The 21,318-nt window shown below is 55.4% G+C and overlaps 1 protein-coding gene across 6 annotated transcripts in view; it reads left to right on the top strand.

The window, feature by feature from the left end:
- SEPTIN9 (septin 9) overlaps nt 1-21,318 on the top strand; it is a 147,359-nt gene that overhangs the window by 113,250 nt on the left and 12,791 nt on the right. For all 6 annotated transcript variants that reach the window (XM_072880670.1, XM_072880674.1, XM_072880671.1 and 3 more), the window contains 4 exons: nt 13,548-13,739; nt 17,819-17,947; nt 18,369-18,450; nt 19,114-19,251. In XM_072880670.1, coding sequence (XP_072736771.1) covers nt 13,548-13,739; nt 17,819-17,947; nt 18,369-18,450; nt 19,114-19,251 — 541 coding nt within the window. The remainder of the gene's footprint in view (nt 1-13,547; nt 13,740-17,818; nt 17,948-18,368; nt 18,451-19,113; nt 19,252-21,318) is intronic.

The following is a 21,318-nucleotide window of genomic DNA, read 5'->3' as shown; positions in this document are numbered from 1 at the left end:
CTCCTCCTCCTCCTCCTCCCCCCCCCCCCCCCATCCTCCTGACCTTTCTCCATCAAAATACAAAGCACTATTATTTGTAGAAAAGCACCTCAATCAGAAGAGACAGCTGGCGCTGCAAGCAGCTTGCTGGGGATGGGTTGCTATTAATTAAGCTGCAGGAGACAGCCTGGCAGCTTGGCAGCTTGAATGCAGTTTTCCTTCTTTTCAAGGTTAGGGTGCCCTAAATTCTTTCTTCTTTACCTCCAAAGGGAATTTATAGGTTTAAAAGGGGAAGCGCACAAAGGATGGAGAAAGGCCCTTTATGCACAGCTTGCACAGACGCTTATCCATCACACTGCTGGTGATAAGCATGTATGTGCAGAAGGTCTGCAGGACCCTTAGGATACCCCAGCACCCACTTTGCAGCTTGGTTTGTACCAGGCGGATGCTGTGACCCCCAGGGATGTCACTGCCTGGGCAACACTGGAGCATCCCCTTGCCATTGCCTGGGCATCTCCCCATCTAGAGAGGAGATGCCGCTGTGGAGCGAAATAGAGTTTAAACTACTTGAGCAAGTTTGCTTGAGCTGTGGAGTGACCCAGGTGGCTGAAGTTTTCACTCCATATCATTCCCCCTTGCAAAGGTGATTTATTTTCACCAACCTCATCCTTTGCCGCTGCTGCTGAGTCCACTTTGACCACGCTGCTGGTGGTGAGAGAAATAGAGGGCAGCGGTGGAGGAGCACTGGACCCCTGCGAGGTGCCCCTTGGTGTGCGAGACCCACGGAGGGTCTGTCTAACACACACACACACCCCCGCAGGGCAGGGTATGGGGGTTTGGTGAAGCGGGGCTCTGGGATGCTGGCGGGGTGAGGTACAGAGGAATTTGCTTTACCCTTTTGAGGTAGGGTAAAGCAAAACCTCAGCAAAACCTCCAGCAGGGCTGAGCTGTGCTATCTGCAGAGCTCTCCTGGTGACTCTCAAGCCTCAGCGTCTCGGTACCAAGGCAGACTGGTCCCCACTGAGCAAAACCTGTGCTCTGAGCTGCGGCGTGGGGGGAGTTGCCTGGAAGATGCTGCGTGCACTTTGTGTCTGTCTGAACCAGAACATCAGTGGCTAAACCCCTGCAAGGGGGGGATTTTGGGAGGAATGGGGTTTTTTTCTTGCTTTTTCCAAATATTCGTGACCCCGGAGTGGCTTCCTAGCAAAGCCCATTCCCTTCTGGAAAATGATGGATTACTAAAGTACAGCGGGAAGCCTCCTGCTTTCCCTGCTCGAGGGAGCAGACGCCGCAGAGCCCCTGCAGAAGAAACGTGCTGGAGGAAGGGACGCTGCTGCAGGGGCACTGCTGGGATGCGACACCGGGAAGTGAGGCACGGCCTCCCTCGGGAGTGGGATGTGATGCTGGGAAGCAAGGCACGGCCTTCCTGGGGAGCAGCTGACTCATGCCAAGGGCACAGTGACAGCTGCGTGCGCTGGCCGATGGCAACATGTGAAATAATTTCTTCCTTCCCTCCTGGAGAATGAGAGCAGGCTGGAGGTGTCTGGCTGGAGGAGCCCCCGGTTTTTGGTGTAGTGGGAGCGGGAACGGTCCTGGTGCTGTGTGTAACACAGGTTCAACAAAACGGCTGTGGTTCAATGATGCTGGCAGGCTCTGCTACCTGCTCCTGGCCAAGGCATGGAGGGGGTTGATGGTGGTCACTCCCTGTGCTGGCTCAGGACATCCCTGCTTGTGTGATGGAGCCTGCAGGACCTTGAGATGCTCCTGGCAGCGCTTGTACCCCATGGTACCTGCTGCTCTACTGCTGCGTCTGTCAAGGGAGATTTAAGCCACCAAATAACTCCTTTTATGAAGGAACCGGAGTGATACCTGCAGAGATGTCTCTCTGACATGGGCTGCTCAGAGAAGCTGCTCAATGCCAAAAGCTAGGTGCTTGAAAGAAAAAAATCAGCATAATCTATAGACTTGGGAGTCCAGTACAGCCAGAAGGGAGGAAATACCATTGTTCTGTAGGTCTTACCATTACAGACCTTCTGGAGAGTTACCCTGCAGGTTCAGAAGGGACCATGGTGGCTACCTGCCAGAGCCCTTCCTGGGTGGTAACACCTGCAAATCTGCAGCCAGGCTCTTGGAAAAGTGTTGGGGTTGGTTTTAGATGTTCCTGGTAATGAGGGATCCTTTCTGCTCCTGCTGGAAGTGATGGTGTCTCTTTCAGTGTTAAAAACTTAAACTTTGTTCTTCTGGTCTGCAAGCTCACATCCTTTTCTCGGTCATGTTGCCTTCCGCTGAGCTTGCTGGTGCTTTACCAAGGTCTCTGGATGTGCTTTTCCTTCTGCTATTGATCTGAGATTATAAATATAGCTGGCAGGATTTCTAGCTATCCATTGAAGTCATTGGGGACTTGCAGGTGGTCAGCATTGCTGCACTATTAAAACAATAAAAATTATTTACTAAGCCCTAACGCTGCACTTTTAACTGGGGATTGGTGCGATGCAGTACAAATTAGAAATGTCCCTTCAGCATTCCTGTGAGAAAAGACATCCTGCTCGTGCTCCCCACATTCAAGGGATTTGATGTTTTCTTAGAGTAGGGCAGCTTGGGGTGAAATGTTTTTGTTGGCAGCCCTGCAGGTCTTCCTGTCAGGCTGGCTAGTCCTGGTTAAGCTGTCTTCATTTGCAGATCTCAGTTATTCCTCAAAGCTGTGGTTGGAGCTGGAGTACGTGCTGGCCAAAGGCAGAGCATTGCCTGGCATAGGGGAGGGCCGTGGCGCTGCTGGAGTGGAGCAGGGCTGGCATGGCCCGGGGCCAGCCCCGCTGCCAGACAGTTTTTTGGTGCAAGGTAAAAGATGGTGATTGGGATTTTCCCCAAAACTCAGGTACTATGGAAATCATCACTGGTGGTCTGCTCCTCCCGCTGCCTCCCACCCTTTCCTGAGCATCAGTGCTGGACCACCTGTGGACCACCTTCTCCACTGAGCCCTACCAGCCCTGTGCTAACGCAGGGGCTCGTCCCCACTGCCCTGTGCAGAGTGGCTGTGACATAGGGACCTGCTTTCACCTGCAAAGATGTCAGATAAAGTAGTACAGATAGGACAGCACAAGGCAGGCAGGAACCTTATTATTCTGGATTAGTTGTAAGCCCAATAACTGGATCTGTAGCTAGTTTAAATCCCTTGGTACAACCCGTAACAGCAAGAGGGCCTCGCTAGAATTGCTCCTAACTCTGATTATTATTTTTTTAAAGAGAAGAACAATGACTTTGTGATTCTAAAACTCTGAATGGGGGATTTGGATCCACTTCTTGGCTCTGTTGTAAGTTTTCTGCCTGACCCTGGGCGAGTCACTTAATCCTTCTCCTGTTCATCTGCACTGTAGGGGTAAGGCTGCTTCTTTCCTCCGCTGGTTGGTCTGCCTGTTTGCAGAGCAAGCTCTTGCAGCCAGAAATGAGCAGTGGGAGAACAAGTACGGCGAGGCCCTGCTCTCCTTGCAGGAATAGAGAGATGCTCCTGTAATAACAAATCCCAGAGGTGGCTATTTGTCACTCTGCGAGTGCCTCCTCTGTGCAAACAGCCCCAAAGCCACCCAAGAGCCTTCATGAGGACAAGCACAGTTAGCAAAGCCCAATATACTTATTTGCTTTGAGGCCAAGGATGTCACTTTATTGTCCTTCTGAGCTGCTCGCTCCCCCACCTCAGATTGTTTCTGGGAAGGATGAGATATGAGCTGAAACAAAATATTTTCTACAAATTAATCTGAAAAACAACTTGCACACAGCGTGAGCTCCCATCCTGCTTCCAATGTCTTTGCAGAGCTTCAGTGACCAAGGGGGGAACTTTTCTATGTTTTTTTTTTCCCCCTCACAGGCAAGACCAAAACATGTTTATGGTTTCAACGTGGAAAAATAACACTGAGGAGTGAGGCATTGGTTTACATGGCTGAGCACCCTATGGTCAGCCCTCTGCTGCTGGTCTTGGTTTGGGCAAGTGAACCGTGTGCTGGATGCTTGACACCTGCACAGTGTTACAGATGTGGTTAATTTAACAGCAGGGACATGAAGAGTGGATTGCATTTGCAAAGCCCACGTACACCTGAGATCCCTCCCTTATTCCCCATGCAGGCACAGCACCTGAGCGAGCATGGCAGAGCTTTGCAGAGCTGGGCTGAGCTGCTTTCTGGCTCTGCTCCTGCCTTTTTCCAGCTAACACAAGGCTGGAGTGACTTGCAAACAGACCCAGCTGCTACTCGGGCAAGCCCAGTTTGGCATCTAGTGTTGGATTTTCCTGGAGATTAGGCAGATTAAAACACTAATGCCCATTGATAGGGGTTAAAGCTTTATTAAGTCATAAAAAGTGGTGTAATCCAGCAGAAAGCTACGCACAGCTGCAGCTTAAGCAGATTGAGGCTGGGTTTCCTGCCTGGGTGCTGGGGTGGAGGTTTCTCAGAAATTGGTATTTGTGGCACTTGCTGAAGTGGGGGGACACGAGTCTCGCCCCCTTGAGCACCCATTGTTTCCAGGACAGCCCACTCCAGCCTTGCCGGGCATCGCGGGAAGGGGATGCTGCCAGCCCGGCGCGTGGCAGCTGCACTGGGTGGAGGAAGAGCCGCTGCTGCTGGTGGTCCGGAAGGGGAGAAGGAAGGTGACAGCCACGTGAGAGCCCTGGCTGGCAGGGCAGGGCGGGCTGTGGTGCCGCTGGCACGGGCAGCAGGGTTTGCCTCTGGCGCAGGAGTTTGACAGTGGCCGGTGATGCTGTAGCAGGTCAAAAAGGATGGACAAGTACTAGCTCCTGGCTTGGGGCTGTCCAGGGGCTGTGCATGGGAAATGGAGTCCTTTGGGTATTGAGGACTGCAAATGTGCAAATCTGTCTTAACCCTTTCGTCGCCTGCAGGCCTTTCTCTGGGAATGCAGATCTTCTGAGAACCGCAAGGAGCCGAGGGAAAAAATATCCTAAGACCATAGGATAGGTCAAACTAACATGTCGGAACCAGGGCTCCAAAAGAGGCAGGTTGGCTTTGCATCGTGGTTGTGAAGGGAGGGAGAGCTCCTTCTGCTCCTGGCCGTGCAGCCTGGGTGGTTGCAGGCATTGCTGGGCTCTCTGTGCCTGCTGCCCAGGGCTTCCCGCCATCACCGCCAAACAGCACTGAGGGGGCTTCGACCCACAGGAGGACTGGCCGGGGCCTCGTGCTGCTGGTGGGAGCAGGGCCGGGTGGTGCAGCCCACTTGCCTGGCCCCACACACATCACTGCTTCCCTTCTGCGGCTGGGGCCCTTCTTTCTGCTGGTGGGAGAGAGGTGGTGGTGAAGCTCTGGTAATCAAGATATAAAGCAGGAAGGGCTTGTGGAGACAGATAATATCTTTATTCAGCTTAACTGACATGATTTTAAAAAGCAGATAGGCCAGTGGGTGTAGGCTGCCATCTCCTCCCCGGCAGATGCGAGATGCGGCCCAGGGGTCTTCAAACAGCTGCAGAGCACAGTGAGCCCACGGTCAGCGGCGTTAACACCCACCAGAGACCGGTTTCGGTCTCTGCTGGGAGAATTTCAGGATGCTTGAAGGCAAAAGGCAAGTTTCAGCCCGAAGCACTGAGTGCCAAAAGGGCTGTGCTCAGCGCTGGGGACGGGGATGTGCCCCTGTCCCTTCGTCCCTGGAGCAGTGGGATGGACCGCGGGTCTGCTCGGGATGGGACTGCGCTGGGGCTGCTGAGTTTGTCCCAGCCTCGCTCTTTCCCCGTGGAAGTCCCCAGGACCGACACCCCCCCCCCCCCCCCCCCGCGTGGGCCTGAGAGTGACCGCGGGTGGATGGAGGGGGTGGGCCGTGCTGCTGCACATCGCCCCCATACCCTTCCCCCTCTTAACCTCTACGAGCTCCCCCCGGCCCGGGACAGGCTCGTAGCGGCTGGGGGATGGAAACTGCCCTGGAGAGAAACAAACTTCCCGGGAAGAGCTCTGCTCCATCCCCCCGGGCCGGGCTGGAGGGGGAGGAGGGCAGTGGGGGAGGAGGAGGCAGGGTGATGGGGGAGGAGGAGGAGGAAGGACGAAGGACGATGGGGGAGGAGGCGGAGGGCAGCGCGGGAGGAGGCGGGGAGCCGCCGGCTGCCGGAGCCGCCGCCGCCGCCGCGGGTGAGTCGCCGGTGCCCGGGGGCGGGGGCTCCGCGGAGGCGGGGGGCAGCGGAGAGTGGGGCTGGTGGGGGGGAAGTGCTTTTTAGGGGGTGAATTATTCTGGGAGAGGGCCTGAGAGCGCGGGGGGGGGGTCCCCGCCGGTTCCCACGGAGGGCCCCGGGCACGGGCACCCGGGCGCAGTGGGGGGTGCCGGGGCAGCGGTACCCGGGGGCGGCCGGGGGATCTCGTCCCGCAGCCCCCGCCCGGCCCCTCTCGCCCCTGCGCCCCACAAGAGGGGCCGTTGTTCGGCGGCCGCCTGGCCGCGATGCCGGCATTGTCCGGGGATGAATAGCGGCTGTGTCCGGGGGGGCACCTCCCGCGGGGTCCCGGCGGCCCCGCCCGCGCTGCTGCTGCTGCTGCCCCCCATAAACGGGCTCTCGGGCCGTCGGGGGCGCAGTTGCCCTTCGTAAAAAAAAAAAAGCCAAAAAAGAAACAAAAAACCCTCCTACCCCTCAAAAAAATAAAAAAACACCGCAAAAAACCACCCCAAAAAAGCCCCAACAAAAAAAAAATCTAAAAAAGGAAGCTAAACTAAAAACCCCAGGATGCAATCCCGTTACTCCCGTACCTCGGGGTGCTGGCAGCCCTGGTGCCGTTGGCTTGCTTTTTTTTTTCTTGCCGTAGCTGCAGAAGTCGGTAGCTCCGTCAGGCGCGGGAGGTCAGCCCGCGGTTTGAAGCCCGGCAGCTCTGGGCAGACGCAGCCGTGCCAGGTGCCTGTGCCGAGGTGCCCGTGCAGGGCCTGCAGCGGGACAGATCCCTCCTGCAATGCTTTTTGGGCAAGCTGAGTTTGCGGAGTGCTGCCTGCCTCTTTGTTTTCAAAGCATAGAGTACTGCAGGGAAGCGGGGACAGGGGTGAGAGGTGGTTTCTCTTGCCCACTGGCTGGGAAGGGTCTCCGCATCCTTCCTGTGCTGAACACTCAGCGTGGACAGGGGGTGGGAGGGGGTCCCGTCCCCAGACCCACCAGGGAATCAGCTTTGTGTGGGTTCTTGGACCCCTTGGGCATGGGCACCCTGAGCCTGTCTGTGGTGAGCAAGGGCTGCGCTGGCCGCTGGCATTTTGCTGCGTGGGGCTGGTTGATGGAGTAGCTTTTGCTGGCATTGGTGTGCAGGAGAGTTGCCCTGCGACGGGGTTGTCCCCAGCGAGGCAGGGCTGGTCTCGGGGTCAGCTCTTGCTCCACCTCCGGGGGAAGCTGCTTATGGAGGGAGACCATTGAGGCTGCATGGCCAGAGACCTCCGTGTGCCTGAGGCTCGGGGCTTGGTTTGCAAGACTAGAGCAGGCAAGACTTGGGATTGTTTACGGTCATCTTCTTCCATTTAAACTTATCTGGGCGAACAGAAGGAGAACAGCGTAACAGCTCCTTGCAGGTCTCTGTAAGTGGTTTAGAGCTGCAGCCTCATGTGGCTGGAGAAATGAGGATGTACGACTGTCGGCTGCGCTGCGAGGTCTGGCACATGTCTGAGCTGGGGAAGGGCGGTGGTTGGCCTCACGCTGTACCTGGGGCACGCCGAGGCAGCATGGGGGCTTGCGGCTGAATTCGCAGGCAGCAGTTTGTGAGCACCTAAGGTTGTGTCCAGGTGGAGCTGGCACTGCGGTTTGACCTCTGGGACGAGCTCGCTGCATCCCAGCCCAGAAACGCCTGCGCCTGGACCCTGCGGCAGCCAGAGGGTTAAGCCGGGAAGGGAAGCAGTGATGGGGAGCCCTGGAGCATCCATCTCTTGTAAATGAAAGAGCGAGCAAGGGGTGAGCTGCAGAGGACCATTTCCGGAGTGGGGAGGGGGAAGCATGCAGTGAGCGAGGAGGGAAGCGCAGTGAGCGAGGACGGAAGTGCACCAGTGAGCGAGGACGAGCAGGGACAGCTCAACCTGCGCAGCTGCGTGCGGTGTGTGCCCGTGGCTCGTGCCTGTGGTTCAGCGCTGTGGCCCTGCCTGGTCACCTACCAAAGCGCTTGCTCCAGAGGAGGAATCACTACCTCCTTTTTTGATCTCTGAAAATGGATTTATCCCCCTGGGTGAGTAAAGGCTTCAAGCCTAGAGCATCTTGCATGCTCAGGAGGCACCTGGCCACCTCTCTGATAGCTCCAGGGTGGATTTGGTCTAACAAAATGTAGTTAAGCATCCTTTGCTATTTCTAGATTGTGTCTGTTGGCACCCGGGTGGAAATGCAAGCCAAGAAGGAAATGTAACCGGTTGGTAGGTGGGCCTGGGCTGGTGGCCAGCCTGAAACCATAGCCTGGTGCCCAGGGATGCAAGGGACAGGCTCCAGCTCGGGCCTGGCTGTGCCAGCTGGGCGCAGATGATTGCAACTGAATAATAGAAAAGTCCCTTAGTTACAGTTTGGTGCTGCAGGGTCTGCGGTGGTGGCTCTGCGTGCCAGGCTGAGCACTCCTCCGGGGTGCTGGCTGCCCCCCCAGTTTTGGACCAAGCCGTTCCTCGCATTCGCTGGTACCCACACGTCCCTGTGGGACCAGCACGGACCTGCTGCATTCAGCACCGGGGGATCCCATGGTGGCTCTGACTGGGCAGCTGAAGAAAGCAGCAGTGCCTGGGTCACGCTGGGTTTGCATCCAGCCCTGGCTTTGCTGCCTCCCTCCCTCCCTCCCAACTCCTCCTGTCCCCTTGGAAGGCAAAGCTGTGTCTTTGCCACCTCCTCAATTGGTTGGATCCGTTTTCATAGCTTGTGGTCACCAGCTCGGTGCGCAAAGGGGAGAGGCTCCGGAGGCTGCGTGTGTTGCAGTCCTACTGGCCGGCTGTAGTTAACCAGGAACTATAAATTCCCTTTTTGGTTCTAAAAACGTCACTGTAACACCCTAACAGGCACAATTTTATAAGATTGCTGCTCCCAAAAATTGAAAGGTTAGTTGGTCTGCGCTGCTCCTTCGAAAACATCTGTGGTTGCTCAGCTGCCTGGGAAGCAGTTGTTTTTTTCATACCCCGATATACCGATGTTTGCTGCTGTGAATCTTCTCTCTGTGTTCACGTGAACCTACCCAACAAATCTGGAAGCCTGTGGTGTTTCCAGTCTCTGCTCTGTGGAGGGAAGGGCAGTTATCCCCACCACAGCATCCTGGTTTTCTGGGTGCTTGTAGCTCTGCAGAACCAGCTGCAGAATCACTAAAAAGTGCTAAATGCTTGGTGCTCCCTGCATCTGAGGGATGTTTCTTTTTTGGTTTGATTTACCCAGCAAGCGTTAGCATTTCTCCAATGATTGCGTGTACATCCATATAGGCGGGTGGCAGTGGCAGAGGTGCAGCCTCCTGGCCTCTCTCTGGTGGCTCCGTGCAGCTACTGAGCACCAGGTCCGTGACCAGCCCCACTCCAGGATCAGCTCTGCCCTCCCGGATCACCAGCATCCTGCTTCCTGTGCATCGCTGGAGCAGAGCATAGAGTTGCTGGGTCTAGCCGGGAGCTGGGGTACACGAGATGTTCCCGGTTCGGACTCTGCAAGAGTTATTTAAAACCTTTGTGTATCTGCAGTGTAAACACCAGTCTCTTACAGATCCGTTTCCCAAATCCTCCATGAGGACTACCAGCCCCAGGGTTCGGGGTTTCGGGCGAGCCCGTGGGCCTGTGTTTGCATCCCCTGCCTGCAGCCGACCTGGGTCGTTGCAGCCGCGTGGCATCAGTGCAGCATTTCTAAGCCCTGTTTGCTGGCAGCCCCTTGCCAGCAGTGTTTCGCAAAGGCCATCCCACGGCCGTCCGCGCACGGCGTCCAGCTGGCTGGAGGAGCAGGGGGCTCCCCGGGGGCTCCCTGGGGCTCCCCTCCTCGCAGGGTGCCTTTCATCTGTTGCTTCACAGATGTTGAGTTTGGCTCATGTCTGACGTGCATCAATTATAGCGCAACAGCCCGGAGTCTTTGGCAAAATCAACTTTGGAGCAGCTGTCCTGAGTCAGCCTGGCGCCCAGGCTGGAGCCGTGGGTCTGTTCCCGCTCGGTGCAGCACTGCCCTGATGGTCTTGACATCTCCCATGCCTGTGTAGAGAGGGTTTTCCTGGCAGAGGAGGTCTAAATATGGCACAAGCACTTGTTCCCGCGTGCTTCATGTTTATCCAGGAACACGCGAGTCAGAGGGAGCTGCAGGCTTCTGGGCTCTCTGTCCCCATCAGCAAAGCGAGCAGCTTGCACGCTTCCCCAGCCTCCCTCCCTGTGGGAGGGACAAGCAGCTGTGTTACAGTGGCACTGGTGGAGCAATAGTGCATGAGGTCTGATCCTGCTCCTGCCAGAGACTTAGTGGCAGTTGGGAATTTCTGACAGTATTGGGTGTTTATTAATCCATCCCTCCTTGCAGCGCTCTGGAAGGGTCAGCTTGGTGATGCTGGCACCGAGAGCACCACAGGTTTGGCACCGTCCCCACAGAGAGCACAACGGGTCAAACAAGTACAGGAGCTGCCCATGGCATGTCCCAGGCAGCCACTGCTTCTGCTCCAATTTATTTCTAGGATCTTTCTATTTTAGACAAGTGTCTGCCGGGAGTGCTCCCTGCCACCCGGCATAGTATCCCTGTGTGCCTGTGCTGCAGAGTGCTCCTGTGGCTCGGCCGCATCCTGGCTCTGCTGGCACAAACCCCTTGGGGCCAAGTAGGATGCTGGAGTCCTTGCAGAGAAAAGACCAGCTCAGTGCTGGGAAGCTGAAAAGAAAAGCGAAGGTCTGGGTTGCAGCATTTCCCTTGGGAGTCTGCTGGTGCCACCGGGGCATTTGTGTCTTTGCATCCCTGCTGTCCTGCAGACACTCCTAGTTGCAATATATTTATTTTTATTTTATATTTTCCTAAACAGGAGCCAGGTGCTAGAAGAAAATGTCCTTTAAATCACTTTTTCCCCACAGGCGAGCCGAAGCAGCGTGGGCCGCGCTGCCGGCTGTGCTGCTCGAGTGCATCCTGGGTAGCAGCGCGCCTGCGTGCTCCACGGTGACAAACAGCCACCTGCCGTCGCCCCACGCTTCCTGTGGCTTTTGTCTTGCTGGGGGCTGGGGAGTCTCGAGCCCTCCTGGTTGCACCAAAGGCAACGTGGCGAGGCAGCGCATAGCATCTGCTCCTTGGGCCAAGGACAGGTTTGCCTGCATGTCCCCCTGCCCAGGGAGGAGGGGGTCAGCCCCTTCTGCACGATGCCGGCTGCTTGTTAGCAGAGCTTGATAGACAAGCAGTAGCCACAAGGTGCTGGAGGTGCTCCTGGCCTTTATTGCAAGCAGAGGGTGGCTTTCTGCTCCATTTGTTTAATTTCTTAATTTCTCTGTGCGTGCTGCTGGTCCTAATCTGCACCAATTTTCCAGGCTGCTTTCCTGTCCCACGGGGCCAGGGTGCTTTGGGCTCTCTCCCACACATGCAGGCGGTGCCTGCAGGAGTTAAAACCATTGCATAACCCAGTGCTGCTGCCAGTGGCAGCATATTTTCCACGTGATTTAGTCTCTTTTTTTTTTTTTTTTTTTTTTTTTTTCCTGGTGGTATGTAGGAATTTTTTCCACTTTTGGCCTTGCTGTTTTGGAATGGGGCTAATTTGGGATCTGCGTTGAGACCTTGGGCACGCTGGGCCGGTTGGCTTTGCAAGGAGCAGTGCGGCAGCGCATTGCCAGCTGTGCAAGAGCCTGAATCCATGTGTGCCCGGTGCAAAGCCAGGGAGGAACATGGTGCTACCGCATGTGTCAGCTACATGTTTGCTCTCTAGCAGCTCCGAGTAACGCTGGTCTGCACAGTCCGGGGCTGAGGGTTGGAAAAAAGGGTTCAGAGTGACCCAGTGGTCTCTGGGATCAGTTCTGGGTTTGGTTTTTATTAGTTTTATATATTTTTTCTGCTTGGCCTATATTTGAGCACATGGAAGCGCACTGTGCTCGCAGGAAGTGAGCGTTTCCGCCTTGCAGACCCTGTCAGGCTCCGGTCTGATGCTGCTCCCGTGGCTCCTGCCCGTCACCAGAGGAGAAGGGATGATGAGCTTGTGTTTGGAGGAGTCCCTTTGGACCAGCCACGTTCCTACAGACAAATCCCTTTGGAGGGAGGGAGAGAAAACCAGGCAGCACCTCATCAAAGGCCAGAAATAACAGTGGGGTGAGGCAGATAAGCTGAGATCTGTATTCCTGTTTGAAGGAATGAGGATGAGGACTTTGCAATAAGTCCTTTGTAAATAATAATAATATTTTTAAATTAATAATAATCAAATACATAATAAATAAGCTTTGCAAAAGGCTTAACAAAAATAAAATGCTTGCCTAGGCTGGTGGCTGCAGGGGCCCGGGCATCAATCAGCAGCAGCCCAGGGTGGGGAGGGCTCTCAGAAATTGTTTTCCTAAAACCTGCCTCTCCGTGCCTGTGTTAGAGGAGCTTGCCCTGTGCTGCTGATACCTCCAGGAGCTTGCAAGGACCGGGGCTGAGCTTGTGCATGCTCTGCCTTCAGGATATTTGCTGTGCTGGCAACAGCAGTGCGGAGCAGCTGGGGCAGGGTGGGAGCAGATTGCATTGCCCAGTAGTGCATCGAGGGCAGATTGTCCTTCCTGGTGGCAGATGCTCCTGGCTGGTGCCTGAGGGAGTGGGTGTTTCTCTGATTTTTGTTATGAAGGTGTTAAATGAGGTGGTAGGTGTACGTTTGCTTCTCCTGAAGCACTTTGCTAACCTGGAGATATCTTGCAGGGGAGGCAGGCGCCCTGTCTCTGTGGGAAGTTGAAGGGTTTGGGTTCCTCGGTCGGATATCAGCAGAATTAGAGCAGGATCGTGAAAGCTTTGTGACTGCGTGGGTGTTGTCTGGCACGACCTGTTTTGATGCAAATGCATTGGGTTTTGGTTTTTTGGCGAGAAGCGAGCTGGGGCCAGCAGCCTCCATGCCGCGTCAGCTGGAGCTCAAGGAGGGCACGTGTCAGTAGATGCCGAGGACTTTTCTGTGTCTGCAAAGCCATCCAGTTCCCCGAAACGTGGCCACGAGGCATTCCCACCAGCAATCTGCATAGCGCTGTAATTACAGTGGTACAGAGAAGCGGGCAGGCTGTGTAGGTCTCCAAGCCTTTAGCGGCAGCTCCTGGGCACAGGGCTGTGTTGCTAAAAGCCTTTGTCACTCACTAAATAAACTTCTGGACTCGTGCCGAGGACTTTCTCGGCACTGGGTCCCGTTCCACGGCGACGGATTGGCTGCACCTCGTGTGCCTGCTCCCTCTGTAGCAGCATCCCTTTGCTGCAGCAGGCTTGGTGATGTAGGCAGGGATCAAGGTGAATCCAGGAAGTTAAGAAGGGGAATCCTAAATTTAATGTAATTACAGGTCAAGGAAGGTCCCGTGTGCCTCCTTCCTCTTAGTCTCCTGGTGCCCTGAGTCCCCACACGTGCCTTATTCCCGCTTCAGATGCAACAAGCAGCTCCTTTCGTTCCCTGACAGGAGCAGCATCCTGGTGTGCTCAGCACTGCCTTCTACCCCTGACCACCCTCTCTTTGCTTCCACAGGTCCAGAGGCAGTTCCCAGCCACGCACCCAGCATGACGGACGCTCCACGGGATGCTGGCCCCAAGCAGCCGGCGCCGATGCGGCCGGAGAAACCGGCTGCGGACTTTGGCTATGTGGGGATAGACGCCATCCTGGAGCAGATGAGACGGAAAGCCATGAAGCAGGGGTTTGAGTTCAACATCATGGTCGTGGGTGAGTTCTCTCCCTGCACCAGCTGCCCGCAACGTGCTCAGCGAGTTGTTTTTGTTCTTCTGTGATGATGTTTGTCCCCTCTGTAGCCTCCTCAGGAGCAGCAGCTCAGGCTCAACATTGGGGTCTTTGCCTTAGGAGTCAGCAAACCCCAGTCCCGAGGAGCTTGCTTGAATTCAGCTGTCGTTAAAGCTGGTGATGTGACGTGGCCTGTGGTTCTGTGCGTCTTCCCACATCTTGGAGCGTGTTACCCATAGGCACGTTGCGGAGGGGAACACCTCAAGGGGTGTCGGGACTCACTGAAGCCTTGCAGAGATCTCCCTTGCCCACTCTCCTGGGAGCCCTGCACTGGTTTGAGCAGTCAGAGAGCATGTTAGGGCTCAAAGGGTTGCATCACTGCTTGGTATACCAGAGCCCTGATCTTTGTTGGTATTTCCAGCAGTTTGGCTAAAATTCCTGCTTGTGAGTTTTCTTGTATTTAAGAGATTGTGCTGAGCAGCTCAGACAGCAGATGCAACCACACTACAATTACTAGGGAAGAAATGCATTGTGTGATTTACTGGCGGGAATCAAGAGCAGCAAAAGGGTTTGCACGGCTTGGTGGTTTGGTTTGAACAGCTTCTGCTACCGATGACTCCTTTGGGGACCTCCAGTGTGGCATGGGGGGAATGAGGGTGTCCCAGAGGGCGTCCACATGCAGGGACGGAGGGCTGGAAGTTGTGTGTCCAAATCCTTCTGCCTGCAAGCTCCTGATCATTAGCTTTCCGAGGCTGCAGGGTGGATGAGCTAAAGGAGCTTTATTTCAGCTAGAGATCACTGGCTGCATTGCCGCTGCTCTGGCTGCAGCTTCTGCTGTACGGGTCTGTGCTCCTGCAGCCCCAGGGCTCCTGGTGCCAGGGACTGCACCAGCCACTCACCAGCAAAATGCCAGGTATACCAGAGAGCTGGGCAGGCACCATGGGAGGCTGTGCAAGGGGGAAAAGGGAAAAGAAATGAGCCTTTTCTGCATTTTTGCAGCTATCAGCATCTGGCCTGGTCCCGTGGAGCCCCTTGTGTGAGCTGGGCTGTGTTCCCCAGGGCCAGGCTGTGCAGGCAGCAGCTCTCCCTGCCTGAATCTCCGAGGGGCGGTGGCGTGGTGGTGGGGTCTCGCCATCCCGCTTCCTCTTGCAAGGAGTTGTGTAGGGCTGCGGGTTTGTGCAGGGATGCCCATGGGGTAGGAGTCCGCAAAGCCCTGGGGGGCTTCCTGGGGTTATGGGAGGGCCTGATCCAGAGTTTGCTAATTCTGTACAAGATATTAGTGTGCTGTAGCTTCCCAGCGAGCTCTGCTGATGCTCTGCCTTTCCCATTTGGTATTTTCATACACAAATTGATCTGTGGGGAGGGCTCCCCAGGCTGGGAGATCGCTGCAAACCTGGTCACTGCACAACCAGTTCTTGCAAGGTTTTTTAACAAACTCAGCTCTTTGCTGCCAGTGGAGCAGCACTCCCAGGATGGAGGGATTGCAGCACTGATCCTGAGAGCCTGCAAGTGAGATTGCATGAGCTGAGCCCCCATTTCCCTGCCAGAAGAGGCACCCGTCCCTCCACGAGCAGGCTGTACCACGGCAGTGCCTCAGCTTTCTGCTTTGCAGATGCGGAGGGATGTTCAGGAAAGGGCCTGGCTTTGCCTTGGCAGCACTGTGTGTGGTATGAAAGCCCATACTGCAGCGCGGCTGGAAAACATTGTTCTTCCCTTGGCAGGCTCTGGGCTGACTGTTTACAGGCTGGGGAATTCGTGGCAGCATAAACAAGTAGAGCTCTGGCCCTCCCAGAAGATGCAGGGAGGGATGCGGGAGGAGCAGCACCTCGTGGGGTGCCCCTCGGGGAGGGGATGCTCTGCTGAGGCTGGGAGGCAGCAGCCAGCCCTCATCCTGCTGCATTTTTCCAGGGGATGATGGAGCTTCTAGGGATTAGTTTAGCTCCTTTATTCCCATCCAGTCTAAGCTGCGAGTCCTTGCATTGAAATCATTGCAATCCCTGCAATCCCATCATTATAGATGGGAGATGCAAGGAGGGAGGTGACTTCTGCAGGGCAGGTGGGCATTGAGCACCACTGCCAGCATGGGGTCACTCTACCCTCACCACGTCCTTGTGATGGGGCTTTTTGAAAATCCTGTACCCTGTGTACCAGGGTCCCTGTTCAAAAGGGTTTTGCCAGGCTAACCAAAGCTCTGAGATGAGGCTTCAGGCTGAGGTCAGGTTAGTCCTGTGTTGTCTAAGGCTGTGGAGATGAGAAAAAAGGTCTACGCTTAAAAAAAACCCCAAAGCACATCTTTTGTGTTCAGTTTTTGGTGCAGAGCAGCTGGAAGGAGAGGAGAGCTGGCCAGGCGGAGTGGGGCTGATCTGCTCTTTCCTGCCTGATTTCAGCCTAAGGAAACACACTGGGCTGCAAACCAGGGGAGGTGGGAGCAGGTCCGCCCTGCGCTCAGCCATCGGGTCCCCGGGGTGCAGCCGCATCCGTCACTCGGTGAGGTCAGCCTACGGCCGCGGTTCAGAGAAGCACATTGCATCCATTGCTGCCGGCAGTTCTTGCCTCTGGTCCCTTTCCAGGCAGTCCGGCTCCGGCGGCTTGGACAGGCACGAACGCAGAGACCGACTGCCAGGAGCTCTAGCAGTGTGTCGCCCTGCTTTCCCCCTCTCCCCACGTGCTCCATTTAATGATAAACAGCGCAATGAGACCTTCGCTTCACTTTGTCTCTCTGCGTTTGCAGCTCCAGACCTGTTTGCACTTGGCCCTGAGTGTTTTCAGGCAGCAGAGGTCTGGGAGCACCAGACCCCAGCCTGGTCCACGTGTTTCTTCCGCAACCCAGCTGCGATAGTGGCTGGTGAACAGGGTTTTCCTGTACTGGATTGCAGCATGCCATTGGTAGCATTGCAAACTCAACTCTAAATTGCTGTTTGATTATGGAGCGGGCTGGCCAGGAGATGATGCCCAGTGCCAGTGTGCTGGTTGACTCTACCGTTGGCTTAGCGTTGGGTGCCTTTGGCAGGCTAGATGGGTCAGGGCCCTGGAGGACGTAGGTGAAATCCTTGCCGGCTTCATGCTTAGAGATACTCCGCGGTGCCAGGCACATGCTGGTCGCAGTGCCACGATAGCTGGCTGCAACGTGGCTCAGCAGAACGGGACCAAAGGGACCCCCGTGGTGTGTGCAGGAGCTCTGCAGTGATTGCAGGGGGCACAGGATGTCTGCTGTGAAGCCAAGTGTCCAGTTTTGAGGAGTTTCTGTTTTCTTTGCTCTGGAAAAATTATTCTCTGAGCTCGTGGGACAACTGCTCTGGAGAGTTGAGAGCTGCTGGTGTCCTTTCTGCATGGATTGACCTCAGCTCTGGGATATAAAGCATAAAAATGCTTTTCTGTAAAAGCTGTTTTTTCTGAAGTTGTGGAATCTGATGTGCTTCCTGGGACATTGTTTGTGGGACTCAGATGAGCTCCTGGCTCGGACCTGCCTAAAAGGGTCCTTGCAGCCAGCTGGTCTGATTCCAAAAGCAAGTCCGTCCGGGAAGCAGCAGTGGATGCTGCAGGGCTGAGGTTTGGAAGGCTGTTGCTGCTGTTAATCCTGTGCAGCTAAGGGCTTGCCAAGTTGCTCCTCAGTCTTCCCTGTGAGGCTGGACAGGGGAGGCTGCAGGAGGCTAAAGGCACAGATGTGTTGCGATGCTCCTTCCTGGGGTTCCCTGGTCTCCATGCCCTTCTTCAGGGCTGCTGAGTGTCACCGCAGCCCTTAAAACATCCCTCATGGTGTCTGCCTGTCTTTGGGTTGCTGTGATTTTGGCTGGATGCAAGGAACTGGCTCTTGCCCTGCTCACTCCCAGCAAGCTGGCTGCTTTGGAGACAGGGAAGGTGCTTGCTGCCAGCAGCATCCTCCTGCCTGGGATGTCCTCGAGCTCCTGAGCCGGGAAGGCTGCAGGGAAGCAGCTGCAACTCTTACCTCCCTCCTGCAGATCCAGTGCAGGCTGAGTCCGTCAGCAAGCCCCATCCTCTGGCCCCTGAAAAAATAGCCCGGAAACAAGTGAGTGCCGACTGTGGTTTATCCTGCTCTTTTCCAGGTCAGAGCGGCTTGGGGAAATCCACATTAATCAACACCCTCTTCAAATCCAAAATCAGCCGGAAGTCTGTACAGCCGACTTCTGAAGAGCGGATCCCCAAGACTATTGAAATCAAATCCATCACTCACGGTGAGGCTCTGCAGATCCCACCTGGTGCTTTGGCTTTTGCTCCTGCTCTGCCTTGTGTCTCCGGGGGCTCACAGCAGTTGTGGACCTCCACTAAACCTCCACTCTCATCTCTCTGGAGGGGCTTTTACCATCCAGAGATGCTTGCAGGGCTGAGAAAACATCTATTTTTTTTCTTTGTCTGCCAGCATTGACTTAATTGTGATGGAAGGGAACAAGTGAGGTGGCTATGGGGGGATGGCATTTCAGGGCAGATGTGGCGCTGCATCCCTTTGGAGGGCTGATTTGTGCCCGTTAGAAGCTGTGAAAGTGCATTTCTCCCCTGGGAGCAAGCTCCAGCCCTCCAGCTGATTATGGAAGGGTGGGCTTGGCCAGAGCGCCCATCGACGTTTGCCTCACTCACCAACTTTCCTTTCTGTTTCAGAGATTGAAGAGAAGGGGGTTCGCATGAAGCTGACTGTCATTGACACCCCAGGCTTTGGAGACCACATCAACAACGAGAACTGGTGAGCTGGCTGCTCTGACGTGGGCACCGGTGCAGCGGGAAGGCGGCTGAGCCCCGGGACATCCTGACCCGGAGCTGGTACCGAGGGCCGCAGGCTGGTCCTGTGCCACCCATGCTCTGTGGGGAGCAGGGGAGAGGGTTGTTGTGGGTGGCAGCACGGTGCCATGCTCCCCAGGGCTGATCCTGGACCCTGCGAGAGCCCACAAACATCCTGCTGTTCTGGGCATGAGACAACCTTTGTTTGCGGCCAGGACCAGCTGTGTGCCAGCATGGCCGGTCCCTGGACCTCGCTCATGTGGCTCTGAAGGCTGAACTCTGCCAGGAGTCCCTGGGACAGTGGCTGGCTGTGCAGGATGGCCCCCCGGGCCGGGGCAGGGCTGGCCTGGCTGGCCGGTGGCAGGTGCCTTCTCTTCACCATGATCTGGGCTGGGCTTTGTGGGGTTTGATGCTGCTCTTGCTCCTGTGCCATGACAGGGTGCGAAGAGCTGAGGGACTGCCCTGTTCAGCAGCTGGGCGTTTGAATGTTTGGGTTGGTTTGTTTGTTTTATGGGATTCTGTAAGATGCTGAGCATCCCTGGCTCACACAGTCAGGCCAGGTGGGAGGTTCAGGGTGGCCCAGATCCCTCACACAAACGCATTGTCCCATGTTCCTCTCTCTCTGCAGCTGGCAGCCCATCATGAAGTTCATTAACGACCAGTACGAGAAGTACCTGCAAGAGGAAATCAACATTAACCGGAAGAAGCGGATCCCTGACACACGGGTGCACTGCTGTATATACTTCATCCCAGCCACTGGCCACTCGTACGTACCCTGCTGTCTTCGCTCCGACCCTTGGGGCTTCCCTCTCCTGCATTCAGTCTTGGGCAGCTCAGCCGTCAGGGTTGTTCTTGGGATCCCCTCATGTTTCCTGGGGACTTGAGAAGCTTGAGGACAATGTGAAGCTGTCCTTCCTAGGGCTGTAGCCTCTGGAGCCCTTGCAATAACACAGCAGAGCTGCTGTACCCCAGAGAAACATGGCGTTTCCTCTTCCAAGGGGCCATCAAAGCCTTCCTGAGCTCTGGTTAGCTGCTTGCTTTGCTTTGGTCACCTTGCTTGCTTGACTGAGGATTGACACCAGCTGCTGAGCTCTCAAATTGGACGGAAAGGCTGCCTTTGCAAACAGAACATTAATTTTTTTTGCTGTGCCCCTGCCTTTGTAAGGGGAGAAGCTGGTTTTCCTAGTGTTACCAAGGGAGCGAGCACCCTCACCCTTTAAGGCTATTTTGTAGGTTGTTTGACTAGTCTGCAAGTGGGATGCAGTTTATTCAGTGCAGAGCTCTCCTGGCTCTGGCACTTCTCAAGCGACAGCATCAAAGACCCAGATCTCGCTCTATTTTTTTTTCTTTTTTTTTTTTTCCTAGGCATGTAGCTGCAGTGAAAATCTGGGGCACTTAAAGTGTCTTGAAAAATGTGACTTAAAGTATCACAACATAAAATGAGATCTAAGTTTCCTTTGATTTGTGTCAATTCCTTCCACTTCTGGCTTTGTCTGCGTGGGGATTTTTTTGGGTCTGTTTTCAAAAGTAAACTTAAGCTGCCAGCACTGTGTTAATGTCAGCCTTTTCCTCTTCCCCATGTAGAGATTTATTCCAATAGAAAAGACTTTGTTTTGCTTCTGTCAGTGGGTAGACCAAAAATGCATCCTTCACTGGAATAAAATGACTGCATGGGCCAGTTATGCTCTTCTTGTGTAACCGGCTGTCGACTGGGAGCAGAGGGGCCAACAAAACGTTTATGTTTTAATACGATAAAGCAAAAAACGATTCAAAGGGAGATGACATTTTTAGGACAGTCTAGCGTGTTGGTCCCGCTTGTCTCAGCCCTGATCTGCAGACCCTGCCTTGGCAGGCCAGAGTGTTGCAGCATTAGCTATGCTTCAGCTTTTTCTCATTGTTTTAGGTGTTTAACCCCTAAAAGCATGTGGATACCACACCCCCATGGAGGTAGCAAATTTTGGGTGGTGGTGGCTGCCCTCCCCAGGCCGCGCAGGCGGTGGTGTGGAGCCCCATCCCTGTGTCCCCCGCCGGAGCCTCTCCAGCCGTGCGCTCTGGTTTCTCTCACCCGCCGGCTAACAGCAATTGCGTGGAAGTTCAGTTGCTTTTTTTCTTTCTCTCCAATGAACATGTGTTTCCAATATCCGAGCGAGCCCAGTGGTTGGAGGCCGTTGTTGCTGAGCCCTGTGCTGATCCTCCTTCGCGGTAGCCTGATAGCCCGGCTGGGGCCGGCACTTGCTCCCCGGCTGCGGCTTGGGGGGCTGTGGTTTCCTGCCCCGGTGTCAGAACCGACCTCTGGCTCGCACGTCCCCTCCTGCCACGGGACAGAGATAAGCCAACGAATGAAGGGGGACAAACCCCACTGGGAGGGAGAAGTGGGTGGGAAATTTTGCTTCTCTGAGGGCTTGAGCAGGCATTGGGTTTCCTTTCTGCTCCCTTGTGAAGCCCAAATTACTTTTCTCATCATCACAGACGGGCTTTCCCCAGTGCTTCCCGTGGTCCGTGGACACGCATGGGTGGCGTGGCCACCTCTCCTGTGGGATGGAGCTGCTGCGGCAGTGCTGGTAGCAGAGGATCATGCTCGTTTTGGAGGACAAGGGTTTGGGAAGCCATGTCATGGGGTTGTCGCACAAGGCTGAATGGAGGTTTGTGCCCCCACCGAGGCAGGTCATCCGTAGTCCCACGTGGAAGGGTATGGGAAGGGAATCCAGGTCCTTGCTTTGGTGCTTCTGGCTTCACTGTGAGGCAATGGGGAGCGTGGCTGGCAAGGGCAGTGGCTCGTAGTGCTGCAGGGACCCGCTCTAGGGACAACCACAGCCAGCTGTGGAGGACCCCA

Source organism: Ciconia boyciana, chromosome 16 (assembly GCF_034638445.1).
Source record: "Ciconia boyciana chromosome 16, ASM3463844v1, whole genome shotgun sequence".
NCBI lineage: Eukaryota > Metazoa > Chordata > Aves > Ciconiiformes > Ciconiidae > Ciconia > Ciconia boyciana.
Note: the sequence above shows the minus strand (reverse complement) of the source record. Positions and strands in the feature narration are given on the sequence as shown.